The following is a 17,061-nucleotide window of genomic DNA, read 5'->3' as shown; positions in this document are numbered from 1 at the left end:
AGCAGCTGGTCTCTGGTGATTATACACATCAGAGCGCTCTCAGGATGCTGGAGTCTGGTCTCCTGTTTCCAGAAACAACTCCTTTCTACTTAGGATGTCCCTAGTCACATCTGTATTCCCAATGCCTATTTTGTCTTTGCTGAACAGCCCGGAAAGCACTCAGCATAGCAAGCCAAGGTAACCTGGGAGGTTTCGAAACCCAGTCTCGGTGAAGGAGTAACTCCAGCGTGCGTTCTGAATTCTTCCCTAGTCACAGATGAGGAACCTGAGGGTCAGAAAGAGTGGGTGACTTACTGAGGCTCCAGTACTTATTGGTGTGCCCCCAGGCCACATCTTGGCATACCTCTGGGCCAGCCCACACACTCTTACTCTATCCCCTCAGGACACAGTGCATACCTCCATTTCTGAAAGAGCAGATCCCCATAGCACATGCTCTCTATCCTGACATCTACGATTATAGCTCTTAACATCTTATAAAACACGGATGCTTTTACTATAAACTTGGTTAAATATGGAAGTCTGGCACCCTAGCATTCAAGTACCTAAAAATTCCCACATACCTAAAATTTCCCATGAATCCAAACACCATTCTAGAGATGAAATCTCACTGTGTGTTTACACACATAGAGGAGCCTGTGGCTTCTGTCAGTTAGTTATTGGTGTAGTATAAATGTATATGCCTTTAAACATATATGTGTGTGAAAGCAAACACGTAAGTATGCCCAAGGTTAGATGTACATTGAAATATGTTATTGCTGTGTCACATAGCCGGGTGAAGGGGATGAGCAGCGTTATAACATTGGCACATCACAGATGGACCAGCGTGGGTTGTCACAGTCTGTCCTGGAAACCAAAGGGACAGGAGAGGGGCCAAGTGTCAGCAGCAGCAAATGACAGCCTTCGCTCCGTGCTATTTTAAGATGATCCTATCAGTTTTGACTCCTCACATCCTGTCACCGCAGGGGTTGTCCTGGGGCCTTGGAATGATGGGCGGTAGTAACAACCCGGGTGCTTATTTACTGGAATCATCATGGTTTTCGTTCGATGCCTGTGTCTGAGAGCAGGGGATAAACTGCTTAGTATTTCTAGGAGCTTGTTTCTAAGCCTTCCTCATGGCATGTTGAAGAACAACTCTACCTGGAAGGATAGTCCTTCTCTGATGTGGCCAGTGACTGCCAGGAGAATAACTTCCAAAGTGGCAATAGCTTTATTCTGGAAAGGTCATCCATGAGCCCACGTAGACGATGAAGGAGATACAGGCATGTGTGGGCAGGTGCATTTGCTGCATCCTCTCTTCATGTGTGTTTATATATGAAGTGACTAATCCCACAGCACAGATGCAATCATGTATATACAGAGAGATGGAACCATACATAATACATATATACTTACATAAAGATATATACATACATATATATTATGTATATATGTATTTTTTCTATGCCGTATTCTGTTTTGTTAAGTGCGAGAGTTAAGAAGTCTACAACGGTTCATCCTTTCAAATTAGAACCTTAGTTCCCAGAACTACTTGTGCAGTCCAGGGCTTTATTATTCTGCAACCCAAAGCAATGCCATAAGGAGATTCCAGGTTACAGAGCATTGCAGGGCGTGAACTTCAGAACTGCACTCCCTGTGTTTAAATCCCAGTCCTTGCCGACTAACTCTACAACCTTGGACACAAAACTTGGCCTCCTTGACTGCTACGTCCTTGTCCACAAAATAGCAAAATTAATAGTCTCTTCTTCCTAGGCCAGATGTAAGAGTGATATTAGACGGTGTGTGTGGAAAGCTGGGCATAGGAGCTCCTATTAAAGTAACATTCCAGTCAGAAAAACAAGGGGTGCCATTCTGTACCATGTCAGTCCCCCACCCTGTGGAGTATCTTAGAGTTTTATTGTATTGCTGTGATGAAACACCATGACCATGGTACTTCTTGTGAAGGACAACATTTAACTGGGGGTGGCTTACAGTTCAGACGTTTAGTCCATTATTGTCATGGCAGGAAGTATGGTGGCATGCAGGTGCTGGAGTGGTGGCTGAGAGGTCTCCATCTTTACCGGCAGGAAGCATGAAGAGCAAGTGAGCCTCTAGGCCTGGCTGGAGCTTCTGGAACCTCCAAGCCTACCCCCAGTGACACACTTTATCCAATAAGGCCACACCTACAAGGCCACACCTCCTCCAACAAGGCCACACCTCCTCCAACAAGGCCACACCCACTCCAACAAGGCCATACCCCCCTAATAGTGCTATTCCCTACAAGCCTGTGGGAGCCATTTTCATTCAAACCACCTGGTGGAGTTAGTGAAGATCTGAAATACAGTGTGTATCCCCACTGACCTGCGCTCCCCCCACCGTCCCCCTCCCGCCCCCTCCACCATACAGGACTGAGGCCTCTGTTCATTCCCTGACCTCTCAGAAAGTGTAACACGGCCGGGCAGTGGCGGTGGTGGTGGTGGTGGTGGTGGTGGTACATGGCTTTGATCCCAGTACTAGGGAGGCAGAGCCAGGCGGATCTCTGTAAGTTTGAGGGCCAGCCTGGTCTACAGAGTGACATCCAGGACAGGCACCAAAACTACACAGAGAAACCTTGTCTCGAAAAAAACCACAATAGCTCCAGATACATGGGACAGAGGCTGTGGGCAGTCCGCAGGGGGTCAATGCCCCACCCACACCCAACCAAAACTGTGTCTCTAGGTGTACCAGGCCAGGAGTCTTTTGGCTACTCTAGACCTGCTGAAACCTAGTGTTATATCTGCAGTTCTGGTCCATGTGATTGTGGGAGAAAATACTGAAGAACAGACAGAATGCTGGCAGATGCTTCAGGGTCATCAGAATGCAACGCGGCACTGTGCAGCTAGTGTGGCCATCCTCCTGTGTTTGGCCACCCAGGAGAAGGGGCTCTTTCCTGTCTGTAGCAGTCTGGCTAACAGCTTCCCATCCGAGTCACATTGCCAGAAGATTTCTCTCTCCTCAATGGAGTCTCTTCAGGTTCTTGGCAGGGAGGGCCCGTAATGTCCCATTTGTCTGATTTATAGGCCCAAATAGCCATTTAAAAAAAAAAATAAAGAGACTTCACCCCAGGCTCTGTCAGGTAGCAACACTCTTTTGTCACCTACAAATCAAGCTGTTAGGTTGACAGCTGTAAATACCGAAGGCCCCCTCAGCACAGCCTCAGAGCAGTGCCTCAGGTTGGGTCACGTGGTGGGGATGTTTCTAAGACCCCTAGCCGGCAGGTGGGCAGTCCCCAGTTCCCGCAGCAGCACTGAGCCTTCTGTACACTGTTGCAGGTGCATCTCCCCAATATAGACAAGATGTCGATGCAGGCGGTGTTGGAATACCTCTACACCAAGCAGTTGTCGCCCACCTTGGACCTGGACCCCCTGGAGTTAATTGCCTTGGCAAACAGATTTTGCCTGCCACACTTGGTTGCACTCGTAGGTAAGGCTGGTGACTTGGTGTCTGATAGCCACGCTGGTCAAAATCACACTCCAAGAAAATATGTGATGGCTAATAAAGATCAGACGCTAATGTCCATCACTCCAAAGAGAACAGTCCTGGGCGGGTGGGAGAAGACAGCCCTGTCTGTCAGTCAGCCTAATTTGAGGCAAGGAGCATCTCGTAAACTCCCCTGTGATAGGTCCCGTTAGGCAATGAAGGTGTAAATGTACAATCGTGGGCACCTGGCTTTGGAGGTACATGCTGAATCTTACATGGACCACAAACTCTGAAATCAAGCCAATGGGTCAGCATTACTCCATGACACATCCTGTGCAGAGGTGTAGCCTTTGAGGGAGGAACGTTCACAAGAGTGGCAGAGAATAGAGGATCCAAAGCCAGCTTCCCCAGGGTCCCATCCTAGGCCCTTGGCTTCCCCCAAGGGTGACTTGTCCTTTGTGTAACTTGAGCTCTGCATCTCAGCCTTCTCTCTCTTTAAAATGGGTACATTAGCTGCCACCAAGCTGTGAAGATTAACTGGGTAAATATATGAAGTCCTTAGAACACTGGCTGGCACACAGAAAGCATTATGTGTTTGGTTTTGATCAGTTTTTTTCTTTTTTCTTTTCTTCTTTTTTCTCTGAGACAGGGTTTCTCTGTGTAGCTCTGGCTATCCTAGAACTTGCTCTGTAGACCAGGTTGGCCTCGAACTCACAGAGATCCACCTGCCTCTGCCTCCTGAGTGCTGGGATTAAAGGCGAGCACCACCACCGCCGCCACCAGGCTTGCTCTTTTTCTTAAAGCTATTTCTGAAAATGTTCTGACATTGTCAAGTTCATTTCAGGAGGAGGGGAAAAAAAGATTTGGCTTAGCTTCAGAAGTCTTTTCTGTAACTTCTCCATTTGTTCAGTGTGTAAACTGGATCAGGTCTGGGTGGAATATCTATGCATTTAAAATCCCTTATTTGAAAATGTTAAGCCTCATGCTTCCTTCCCCAGAGGTGATGGTCAGCAGGCTGGGTGCGTCTCCCTATACCTGCTTGGTTCTTGATTCTAGGGAAAGTTGAGACACGCTGTCGTTTACTGGTCTTCCTCATGCGCTGGGAGACTTGTCTGTGCCCACTAGGCTGTTAGTAAAAACTGAATAGCTAAGTCAATGAGCAGAGAGGAGGCCAGCCCATTCAATATCTTCTATACCTTCTGGCACTGACTTTCAATATTTCTCTGCCCTCCTACACACAAATTACCTGGAAATAAGGGTCTCTTTTCTTCTTGCTTCTTCCCCAATTTAAAAGGAAGAATTTGTACCCAGGTGTGATGATGGAGCATACTTTTAGCCCCAGCACTCAAGAGGCAGAGGCAGGCAGATCTACTTGAATTCAAGGCTAGCTAGCTTGGTCTACAGAGCGAGTTCTAGGACAGCAGGGCTACACGGAGAAACCTTGTCTCGAAAAAACAAAGAACAAACAAAAACAAAAACAAAATGAACGAACAAGCAAAATAGGAAAAAAAAATCTTTTCCCCAATATACTGAAGCCATAGATCTAAATGAATATATTACTTTTCATACATTAACTTCAGGAAGTTGCGGTGAGAATTCCCTTTTCAGAAATGTGAGTTGCAATCCCAGGTAGCCACACACAGGTTATGCAAAGGTCCTTTGAAGATAAATTTGATTTTTTTTTAAATAGACAAAAAGTAACTTGGAACCAAATATGTTGCATCTGGTCTGTGTTCAGTGTCAGCACAGTAGTGCTATTATTTAAAGATTAAATCGGACACTGATAACATGGGGTTGATTTCAACGTGCAAGATTTTTTTTAAGTGGCCCTAAGAAAGCTTTTGTGGGAACTCACTCCAGTCTTCCTGCATGATGTTATAAAATCCTGCTGGTACTGATCCACATACCTTCCCAACACAGCTCCTTGAGTCACCTACGGTATTTGGTGTGCAGAGTCTAAGCAAAGCCTTTGGACTGGTGGTTCTCCACCTGTGGGTCCAGACCCCTTTGGCAAACCTCCGTCTCCAAATATATTTAGATTACGATTCGTAACAGTAGCAAAATTCCAGTTCTGAAGTAGCCACGAAAATAACGTTATGATTGGGGGTCAGCACAGCATGAGGAACTGGATTCAAGGGCCACAGCATCAGGAAGGTTGAGGACCACTGGTTTAGACTATCTTCGCAGCATCTTTCAGCCTCTGTTCCTAGACTGGAAACGCTTTACAAACCAGTGTTAAATACATTTCAAAAAGAAATATCGCTGCTTTGGTCACTTTTCTCATCACTGTGACAAATACCGACACAACCTAAAGGAAGGAAGGGTCTGCTGTGGCCCAGGACTCGAGGGCACACTTCATCTCAGCCGGGCGGCAGGGGTCACAGCTGTCACACTGCATCTGCGTCCCAGAAACAGAACTGTACGGTAGGGATCTGTTTTCCTCATTTCCATTCGGTCTGGGAACTCAGCCCAGAGGATGGCACCACCACGCTCAGGTGGAGGGGGGGGGGTCTTCCCACCATGGTCAGACCTTCCCCAAACCACCCTTATAGACACACCCGGGAGTGTGTCTCCATGGTGATTCCCAGAGCCTGCGGAGTTGACAGTCACGATCAACCATCCACATCTGCTGTTACTTAGAGAGCCCAGATGACTTTGCCTGGAAATTTAGCTCTAAGTAGTTCTATGAATCTGTCCAGCTGAGGTAGGGCCGTATCAAAGAAAGCATCAGCTTGCGCAAACAAGTGTGTGGGCTCAAGAACACAGAGCCAGGTAGGAGGCGGGCATGCCCGGACACGGTAGGTAGGCACACCTCAGACAGTGAGGGGTCAGCCCCAGGCCACGGTAGCATGAAATTCCTGGTATCTCAGTGAATTATTAAAATTACATGGACAGCAAGCTACAGTCTGTTAAAACAGCATTACTTCTAGACAGTGGAGAAACTTCAACCAAAAAAATTAATAAAGATTGCTTTAAAAAAATAAAAATTAAGCTAACCCATCAGCTCAGCCTCTAGCCATAATGCAGTCTTCATGCCTGGGTCCTGGTGGATGTAGTTGATCAAAGTGGTGGGATTCAAGGTCACAACAGCTGATGCAGCTTTTTCTGATCAAATGACAGTGACATTTGGCTCACTGGCTGACCCTTCTCTTCATAGGAGGCTACGTGGTAGCGTGGGGATTCTGTTTAATGCTGATTTTCCCACAGTAGAATTTCTCTCAAAACTGAGGTCAATCCCCCTAAACCCACCAGTTCTTTTGTGGGGTTTTTTTTTTGTATGTATATGCAGTACACTTGCATGTGTGCATGTGTGTGGCCACACCTGTATGTGGGTACTCATCCCTGTGTGTGCTCACGTATGTGGAGGCCCAAAGTTGACATCAGGTACCTCCATCGATCAGTCTCCATTTTAGAGGCAGGATCTCTTGCTGAACCCGGGTCTCACCAGCTCTGAGTCGTCTAGCGGGCCATCTTGCTCCAGGGATGCTCTGTCTCTGCCTCCCATTGCTCAGATTATAGGCAGCTGCCGTAAAGCCTGGCTCTTTCAAGGGTTCTAAGGACCCAAACTCTGGTTCTCAAGCTTGCCTGGCAAGGGTTTTGACTGAGTTAACCCCGCAACCCTGTCACCCGTTTACCAGAGAGTTTATAGACAATATTCAAAGTCCATTGTCTTTGCCACGGTATGCAGTGTGACTGGTTGCTTGAGTTCTCCTTGACTTCACTGAGATGATGGAGCATGATTTGGGATTGTAAGCCAAATAAACCCTCTCTTCCTTAAGCTGCTTTGGGTCAGAGTGTTTTATCACAGCAATAGAAATTGAAGCTAGGAATGTGGGCTTCCAATACTTAGGATATCATTCTGTGGCCAGACGCTCTACCCTCCAGCTTTGCTGTTCCATTTAGGGAACTTAGGAGAACAGGGAAGGCCTCAAAGAAAAGAGATTCACTTCAGCCTAGCCCAGATTCACTTCAGCCTAGCCGTCAGCTGCCTCAGCCCCCCACAAGATGTCTGGGCTGTCCTTTGATACTTTGAAGCCAGCCGGGAGGAGTTCTCTCTACCTCTGCAGGCCCTGGGTGGTGTCGCCTTCAGTACAAGGCTGTTCTTTTCATGCTGAGGGTCTCTTACCTAGGGAGTCCTCATCCATGACCTCAACTGGAACTTCTGAGTGACTTATTATAGCTCCTCATTAGCACTTACTGTGTTGCCTCCATTCATCTATTCTGGTGACAGGGTCTTTCCTCAAATCCCACAAATCAGCCTCTGCCTCTGTAGAACTGAAGGGAGTTGGCCTTGCTCTGGAGTGGGTGTGGCTGGAGTTGGCTTTACCCTGGAGTGGGCATGGCTGGAGTTGGCCTTGCTCTGGAGTGGGCGTGGCTGGAGTTGGCCTTGCTCTGGAGTGGGCGTGGCTGGAGTGGGCCTTACCCTGGAGTGGGCGTGGCTGGAGTTGGCCTTGCTCTGGAGTGGGCGTGGCTGGAGGAGGCCTTGCTCTGGAGTGGGCGTGGCTGGAGGGATGATGCAGCTGGGTTGCTCTTCTATCCAGACCACCAGCAAGCCCCTCTCCATTTCCTTCAGGGGCTTACCTTGCATTCACAACTGGCGGGCTAGCTTTGGGGCTATCCTGGCTTTGGACACACCTTCCTGACTAAGCCTAATCATTTCTATCTTTGGGGTTAAAATGAGAGCTTTGCGGTGGTTCCTTTCTCTCACTTGAACCTGTAGAAGCCATGGTAAGCTTGTTTTTGAGGTTGTTATATCTCAAGGGATTGGAAGGCTTAAAAAGAGACAGATAAAGTGGGGAGTGTAAGCCTGCCAGTGGGACAGTCAGGATACACAAAATGTTTATCTATTAAGCTTGCTTGTCTTACATGTGTCCAGTACCAATCATGTTTCATCATTTAATAACAATTAAAAAGTTTGAAATAGCTTAAGAATTACCAGAATGGAGCACAGAGGCACAAAGTAAGCACACACAATTGGGAAACCAGTGAACTGGCCTGTGGCAGGATGAACACGGACTTTGAATTCATTAAAAAATAAAAACAAAACCTACAATCAAAGTAAAGAGAATCCACAAACTAAGAGTGGTCAGCCTACAGTGCAGGGAGTCACCCCAGCACCCCACAGATGCTATCATCGTAGAGAGTTAGAAAACTTCACACACCCATGTTAACCTGGGGCTGGAAACTGCCCAAGCAGAGGCAAGAAACAGTCACCCCAGCCTCAGAACCGCAATTTATACTCTAATGGAAGGAGCTGGGCACAGGCCCTAAAGCAGACATGTCTCTCTCGAACTGGAGCTTTGTTACTTAGGACCAACGGCCTTCGCCATCTTTATATTCCAAGAGATAGAACTTTGGCTGATCTGTCTGTAATTGTCGAGACACATTTCATTTTGTTCATTGAGGTCTCATGTAGCCCAGGCTGGCCTCAGACTCAGGGTATAGCTGAGGACAACTTTGAACTTCTGATTCTCCTGCCTCCACTTCACAAGTGTTGGGATTGCAGGTGTGGACCACCACAGCTGATGTATGTGGTGCTGGGGCTCAAACCCAAGTCTTCAGGCCTGCTAGGCAAGCGCTCTGCCAACTCAGCTCCATCCTCGGTTTTCAATTCCCCAAGTAGACTCGCTCCTCTGTCGTTCAGTCTTTGCTGGCAAAAGATAACAAGCCTTTAAGACATACGCAAACAGGACTGTGTCTGGAGTTAGGGGTAGCCTATAAACATGCTAGACTTCCCAGAACCACACTGTCCAGTAGAACCATCTGCCAGCAATGGATGTGTCCTCTGTCTGCACATTCCAAGGGGGTAGGCATGTATGGCTCTTGAGCATTTAACAGGGCTACTTAGCTTAATAAGGAGCTAAGTATGAATTATCTGAGTTTAAATAGTCACATATAGCCCGTGGTTGTCATCCTAGGTGGGGTCATGACGATCTGGAGAATTCTAACTATTCTAGAAGCATAGACCAGAGGTCCTGGAGACATAGGTGTCTTGGTTGGATACAGATAGGCCACCCAGTGGAATCAGCCCAGGGTTCTTTTCCAATGTCTTCCCAGAACTGTGCCTACTATCTCCTCTTTTCTCAAGTGGCCCAAACCAGCTCCTCCAGGCCAGGTGTCTGGCTTGGGGTGGGCAGTTTAACCCTGTCCTGCCCTCTCTTTCACAGAGCAGCATGCTGTCCAGGAGCTCACCAAGGCCGCTGTGAGTGGAGTTGGCATCGATGGTGAAGTGCTTTCTTACTTGGAACTGGCACAGGTACGTTTGTGGGCCCTTACCTTCCATCCCTGTTATGTATCCCACGAGCCCACTTTAATACCGATAAAAACATCCCGGGTTGGGGATTTAGCTCAGTGGTAGGCAAGCGCAAGGCCCTGGGTTCAATCCTCAGCTCAAAAAAAAAAAAAAAAAAAATCCCATCTGTCCAAATAAGGATGTCACAGAGGTGTGCCTTCATGTTGAAAAAAAAAATCAGAAAGTTTTACATTTCAGTCAGCTTTCCACCTGCCAGGCTGCCTTTGAAAGAACAAGGACCCCTTCCCCAGTACCATCCTCACCCTCCTGAGGCAGTGGTTTCATGTGTAAGAGGACCACTCACTGGCTTTAGTTCCAAAAAGCATTGTAAGTCCCCCTGTAAATGAACAGTTTGCTGAAGGTCCCCTGGAATTTTCTAAGATCAGTTTGTTGTTATTGGTGTCCACGATCCCTACACAAACATTCATGCATGTATGTAGATACACACACACACACACAGACACACAGACACACACACACACAGACACAGACACACAGACACACAGACACACACACACACACACACACACACACACACACACACACACACACCTCTTCCAGAGAAGGGTAAATCCAACTAAAGGTTTAGACACAAAGATAAATTCTGTCTTGGCTTCCTCATCCGTAAGACACAAGGATGGCAAACCTTGACCTCGCAACCTTACGGACTGAGAATCAAGGGAGAAAGAATGTTCAAGAAAAAGCCCTGAAGATGGGAGTTCTCTTGCACCACAGAGTATGTAGGCAGAATGACCTAGTCCCAGCCTGGACTTATCAACAGTAGTTTACACTCTGGGGGCAGAGAATGAGAAATAAGTTCTGAACTCACTTTTCTTTCCCCTTCTGCCTGAGGAGTCGGGCTCCCTTTGCTCTCTCTCAGTAAGGACAGTGCGAACTCAGTCTTAGGTCAGGCCATGTAAGTGGACATTGCCCAATGACAGGAGAGGAGGTGGCCTCAGGAAGAGGTAGCGGGACTATAGCAGGTGCTGCTAAGCCCAGCCAAGTGTGGCCATAGGTGATGGCTCGGGTCACCGGGAGAAGGTAGGCTGGGAGCTGGGACAGCCACTTCCCTCTGACTTGACAAGTATTGGTTGTGTGATTCCCGAGTCCCAGGCACGACCCTCAAGTGTATCCAGGCAGCAGATTCCCCACAGCCACAGGGAAGTGGGAGCACAGATCCTAAAACCCAACCTGAAAACCCACTGGGTGGAGACCGAAAGCTGAGGGTGGATGCATGGTTGAAGCTCCAAGGCCTCGTCAGAACTAGTTGTCCAAAATTTGAAACTGGAGGTCTTTGGAGACACCTGCTCCCCAAATTTGAGGGATAATTTATAACTGGACTCTATCCATAAGTATCCTGCGTAGAAGAAATTGAAATGACTCAGAATGCCCTACTGGGCAATTCACTGGAAGTAAAGATGTAACCTTTTCTGTCTTCCCTCTTGGCTCCTCCCTGTCTTCCTACACACTGGTGACAGGCTGTGGTATGATTACTACCAAGCCCTGACAGACCCTGGCAGGAAGTTAGCATGATGTCTGTATCATAGCCCATGTGTTAGCCTTCAACTCAAAGAGGGTTTATCATATAATGGAACCCTGATCTGTTGCCCTTGCTAATTTCTATGGTGTAAATTCTCCCACTGTGGACACCAAGACTGAGTCACTGAACTCAAATCGGAGGGAACAAGTCATGCAGCCAGTTCCCTGAGCTGGTGAACTGCCTCCCAGCACCCCACTGCCCCAAATTTATGTTCAGAGTTAAACTGAACATGAAGAAAAAGCTTGAAGGACCAGCCTCCAACCACCTCCATGGTTGGGGTTGTGGGTTCTTGCCTCCCTGGGGTGGCTTTTAAAGGATGAAGAGCCAAGCCTCAGAAGAACCACACTGTCATTCCCAGGTTCCCCGTTAGCCAAAGAAATACACAGGATGAGTGAAGAAGGGCAAGGGTGTCCTGCCAGGTCAAGGAGACCCGGGGGAGTGGACCATCTGGTTTGGGGACATCAGGCCATCACTTCGACCTCAGCGGCCACCTCCCCAGGCAGCTGCTCAGAAAAGCTTGATGGAGCATGCGAATCCTCCCACCTCACCCACACCCCACACGCCTGCTCTTACGTAACCAGAGGGCAGGTACAAGACAGCTGTGGCACGCTGTCTTTCTTCTTGCCTTTCGATCTTTGGCCCCAGCAAGCTAAGCTCTGACATGTGACACGGAGTATTCCATTGCTAAGGCTCCCTAAACAGAGATGGCATCGTTCTGTCTGGTACCTTCCAGAGGGCATGCACGGCCACCTATCACCAGAGGGCCAAGGGGCAGGCCGGGCAGGACAGCCGGGCATACTTTAAACTCTGATTGTGATATGGTGTTTATTTTGGGGACCATCTATCTCAGTAGGCAGTGAGGGAAAGTACGTGAACACTGTACTTGGCTGACATCAGAGCCACAGTCAAAGTCAGAACCCTGAGGTCGAAGCAAGAGCTTTGTTGTATTAGTTCTACAGGCTTTTTTATTTCTCTTCCCTTCTCCCACCCTCACAATAGTTCTCATTTCTTTGTAGACTTGCTTTAAATTTTCGTAACATTTAGTGTGTGTGTGTGTGTGTGTGTGTGTGTGTGTGTGTGTGTGTGTGCCACTGAATGCCTGTGAAGGTCAGAGGAATTGCCAGGGTCAGGCCTCTCCTTCCTCCATGGAGTCCCAGAAATCAAACTCAGTCATCAGGCTTGGCAGCAAGCCCCTTTACCTGCTGAGCCATGCCACTGGCCCATTCATTGCCTTGCTTCAGCAGAGCCTGACCCCACTTTGGTCTCTTTCCTGCAGTTTCACAACGCCAACCAGCTAGCCGCCTGGTGTTTACACCACATCTGCACCAACTACAACAGTGTCTGTTCCAAGTTCCGCAAGGAAATCAAATCCAAGTCAGCAGGTAAGAGTCGGGAGTGTGCATGCGCGCTTCCCGCCGTCCAGCCCTTACCCTTTCCAAAGCCTTGGGAGGGACCAGACACGGTGGGCACTGTGTGGTCAGTCCCTCTTGAGTGTGTGGTAGGTCACATATGCAAGTGATGTGACCCAAAGAATCGTAGTTTAGGGGCTCTCTTTGCAGAACGTCTCCCTTGGAGAATGGAGGAGGGACTGGAATTCAGGGGGCCCATTGCAGAGCAGGCCGAGGCAGTTAGCAATTGGCCTCCCCTCATTTACGGATGGACAAGCAGGGCCAAGCTGCAAACTCTGGAGAAAGTCAAGAGGTTCAGGGTCTCTGTTTCTAGCCCGGATTTTACATCTCAGACATTAACGTCATCATCTGCAGACAGCCCTGCTCATAGCTCCTGCCACGTCAGGGTGTGGGGAGCTTTATGAGGAGCATGGGACAGGGACTCAGCATCCAGGACAGTCAGGGGGCGGCAGGAATCACAGACACTATCTTCCCTCTCCTCCCCCCCCCACCCAGAAAACCAAGAGTACTTTGAGCGGCACCGCTGGCCCCCCGTGTGGTACCTGAAGGAGGAAGACCACTACCAGCGTGTGAAGAGGGAGCGAGAGAAGGAGGACCTGGCGCTGAAGAAGCACTATTCGAGGAGAAAGTGGTGTTTCTGGCACTCGTCCCCAGCTGTCGCCTGAAGAGGAGAGAGGGGGACAGTCCTCCTCTCGGCGACCTCCACTGTTGACAGCTCTACCTACCGTAGAAACCAGTCTCCTTAGCCATCGGCGCGGTTAGGGTTTGGGGCACTGGCTTCTCCACCTGTGTGCATTTATCTCCATCAGGATCAAAGCACAAGCTCGACATCCTTGAGCCTGGACATAAAAGGAAGCTGACTGGCTCACCGCATTCCTTCAACCCATACCTGTTTTTTGGGGTTTTTTGTTTGTTTGTTTGTTTTTGGTTTTTTTTGTTAGGAAGCTTAATACACTTTAGTCCATTATTTTATTCCTTTTTATACAAAGACAAACAAATCCAGCTTTCACGTTTCAGATTCCGGATTGGAAAGTATTTTTATATGGTCTCTTGTATTTCGTTGCAATGACAATACTGTGTATTACTTTAATTTCATAGGCCACGCATTGACCGCGAAGTTGCCCCGTGAGTCTCTCGGCCCCACGTGACCACCGCAGAGCATTATTCATAATTACAGAGTTATCTTTTTGTTGTGAGGCAAAGGGTTGGGCTGAAATCCCCCCAGAGTACAGGCTGGAAGCGCTTAATCTTTGTTCTGATGAACGACATTGGTATAATTACCTATTTACAAGATTTTTCTATTTAAGTGCTAGTAATTATATGGTTATCTGTGCCATATAAACTATGGTGAGGGCAAACATCCTACTGTTTAAGTTGTCTAGATTCAAGAGGATAATTCTCCTAATCATCAGAAGGGCTTATTAAATTCCAGTGCCATCAGGGGCAAGATGGGCTGGCAGACCTGGGTACCGACGACAGAGTTCAAGTGCTGCTGCTGGATGGCTGTGTCAGGGTTGGTGGCTCTCAGTGTCCTGTGATTTTGCTGGGCTTCTACTGGCAAACCCTTTGGGAACCTGAACAGAGATGAGCCAAGGGGAAAAGACTCGTCCCGCTGTCTACAGGTCTGGCACCTCAGCCCTCACACCCGTGGCCAACTTCACTTTGTAAAGACACGGATTTTTTTTTTTAACTCTTCCCAGGGAAAATTCAGGTCACCACTCAAGTAGGCCAAGGCAGACCACCTGCTTCTACAGCAGTCCCACAGAGCCTGTGAAAGCACAAAGCTGGAGGCCGGGGCCTGCTTTCTCCAGCAGTGAAAGGAGCCAAATCCCAAGAGCCTAGGAAATGGTGCTATTGTGTGGTAGGTAGTTCTGACCCCGTGTCCTTTGGGAAGTTCAGTGTTAGTACAGAACGTGAAGAGCAGGGGAGCTCTCAAGAGGCATCAACATCATTGCCCCTCGGCAGATTAAAATGTTACAGTACACACATTCACTCACACGCGTGTACACACACACACACACACACACACACACACCATTAGAGAGTCATAGCGCCACAGCTGCCTTGGGATGCTGTGTGCTAGACACTGGGGCTCATCCTGTTGGGAGGTCACCTTACTGATGCTAAGGGCTATTGATTTTTTTGTTTGTTTGTTTTTGTTTTCTAGTTTTTTTTTCTGAAGATGAAAAGAAGACAGTCGAGTTCAAACTCCAAATGCCATATGCATTTGAAAATCTGTGTAGAGCACAGGCAGGCATTTGTTTCTGGCATGACTACATACCAGATACAAGAGCTTAGAAAGACCCAGGAATGCACCACCCTCTCATGGTAGAGAGGGAGCAGCGGAAGAGGGAGGCTGATAAAGCCTTCCCCCTTTACTTTGTTAATAGGGTGAATAACTAGTGGACAGAAAGAGTAGGTAGAATGGGAAGGTTATATGTCAGGACTCGGGGAGAAACGGCATATAGCCACCTTCAGATCTTAGAGGTTGTGTTTTCAGTGAGTAGTGCTAGTTGAATTTTAACAACCAAAGCTCCATCTGATTGTACTCTTGCCAAAACATAACAGACACATACATGAACATGGGGCATAAGCAATAATACCCACTCATGTTCTTCACAGCTGCTGGAACCAAGTGGCCGGTTCATTTGGTTGACTGATTAGCCTTTAACCATGGTGGTTTGTTTCATGTTTTTTATTTCACAAAAAGCCAATAAAATTGTTTAGCTATATAAAAAAAATGCCTCCAGTTTTGTGTATTTTGTGTATTGTGCAAAATCCTCGTGTGTCGTTTAATAGCTTTTTTAAAGTTATCAATCCCCAAAGGTGCTTCACCACTGGAGCTTGTGTTGAACTAACAAAGCTTCAATGACTGTCATTTGTGGTTATTTCCAGTGGAAAACCCCAGGCCAACGTATAGATGAGGTATGTGCCACCTTGCTCTTTCTCGGACAATACCATGTGTCACTTGGCATTGTGTGGTCTTGGGGAGTGGTGATCATGACATCTTTGTTCTATTGGAATGGTTGAAATCAGAGTTTGGAAAATTCTGACAGCAATTAAGTCAAAGGTCTGGAATTGGTAGGCCCATGAAAAAGTCCTTCAGAAGCAGGTCCAAGGAAGACTCTGGCAGAATCTGTCCATAACGTGTAGATATAAGGTTACTGAAGCTTCAAGGAAGTATCTTTAACGAGATCTCACAGAGTGGCTGAGTTTTTTGTAACTCCGGGGGAAAGAGTCAACCCTTGTAAGAAACAGTCATGGGAGACCAGCATAGAGATGTGTCCACACCTTTCACACAGTTACGAGTTCCAACTGTGGCATGTTGCACATAGGCATACCAGTGCAGTCCAAACCCGCACAGAGTTCTGCTGGACAGCCTGCAGGGATCTCAATACCCTTAGAGAAGTGTCTTGGGGGTAACAGATCCTACTGGCCTCAAAGGAGCTGAAACATTCTGCAAACAGTCAAATGCAAAAGCCCAATGATTCTAAAATCTCAAGTTGTACAAATTCAGCTCTCCTGTCTCGGACACAGGCTAAACAGAACGAAGTGTACAGAGGGAAAACCAGCCGAATCCCAAGTTTGGGAATTTTGGTAAGTGTAATGTTTCTGAAAGGAATGTTTCTAAGTCAAGACTCACAAGCCTTTCCCTTGAATTACTTCTAGAATAAATACACATACATGCACACATACAGACAGAAATGCATGCATACAGACAGACAGAAATGCATGCATATACATATGCATTTGACTGTTGTCTAAAAGTTGTTGTTGAGGAAAAGGTTAGCCATGAAGAACACGCATATGCAGTGTGTGTGTTTGTTTGCAAAACTTTCAGTTAGCTATCACAAAGCAACACCACAGAGCAAAACCAAAAAGCCAAAGAGGCAGGAACATTGGGAAAAAAGCATGGGAGTTGAGTTAAGCACCTTAGGCCACAGATGTATTCTCTTCCAAGGTGCTCATTTATAAGGTGACCCCATATCTCAAAACCTCATTGGCTTTTTTTTAATGAAGACTTTCGTATTCGTTGCAATAACTCGCTATGGATGTGATACAGTGGGCAAACTTACAAACACCATGAGTTTATCTGACTCTAGCCTCTGGAGCCTGAGACATCCAGGAGAATGTGTCCAGCATCTGCTAGTGTGTAGGAAGAGTCACCTGACTGTGTCACAACATGGTAGAGAACACTGTGAGGCCAGACAGAGCCAACCCATGTCAGTGTAGGACTCTCTTGTAAAGCCTCCAGTCTCTTGGTGGGGACATGAAACTTGCAGTAGCCATGCTCATTAGCACCTAGTTGCAGGGTCTTCTTTGGTTCATGTAAGTTTTATGTTTCTCCCATAACCTCACGTTCAATCTCTGCCCTTAACACGCAA

General features: G+C 47.5%; 1 protein-coding gene across 3 annotated transcripts in view; it reads left to right on the top strand.

The window, feature by feature from the left end:
• The window catches only part of Rhobtb1 (Rho related BTB domain containing 1), an 80,329-nt gene extending 64,918 nt beyond the window's left edge, over nucleotides 1-15,411 (top strand). For all 3 annotated transcript variants that reach the window (XM_059281305.1, XM_059281307.1, XM_059281308.1), the window contains 4 exons: nucleotides 3,288-3,438; nucleotides 9,603-9,691; nucleotides 12,544-12,649; nucleotides 13,172-15,411. In XM_059281305.1, coding sequence (XP_059137288.1) covers nucleotides 3,288-3,438; nucleotides 9,603-9,691; nucleotides 12,544-12,649; nucleotides 13,172-13,341 — 516 coding nt within the window. In that variant the 3' untranslated portion in view covers nucleotides 13,342-15,411. The remainder of the gene's footprint in view (nucleotides 1-3,287; nucleotides 3,439-9,602; nucleotides 9,692-12,543; nucleotides 12,650-13,171) is intronic.
• Nucleotides 15,412-17,061: the final 1,650 nt, after the last annotated feature.

This window comes from Peromyscus eremicus, chromosome 16_21 (genome assembly GCF_949786415.1).
Source record: "Peromyscus eremicus chromosome 16_21, PerEre_H2_v1, whole genome shotgun sequence".
Taxonomy (NCBI): domain Eukaryota; kingdom Metazoa; phylum Chordata; class Mammalia; order Rodentia; family Cricetidae; genus Peromyscus; species Peromyscus eremicus.
This window is presented reverse-complemented; position numbering and strand designations above follow the sequence as displayed.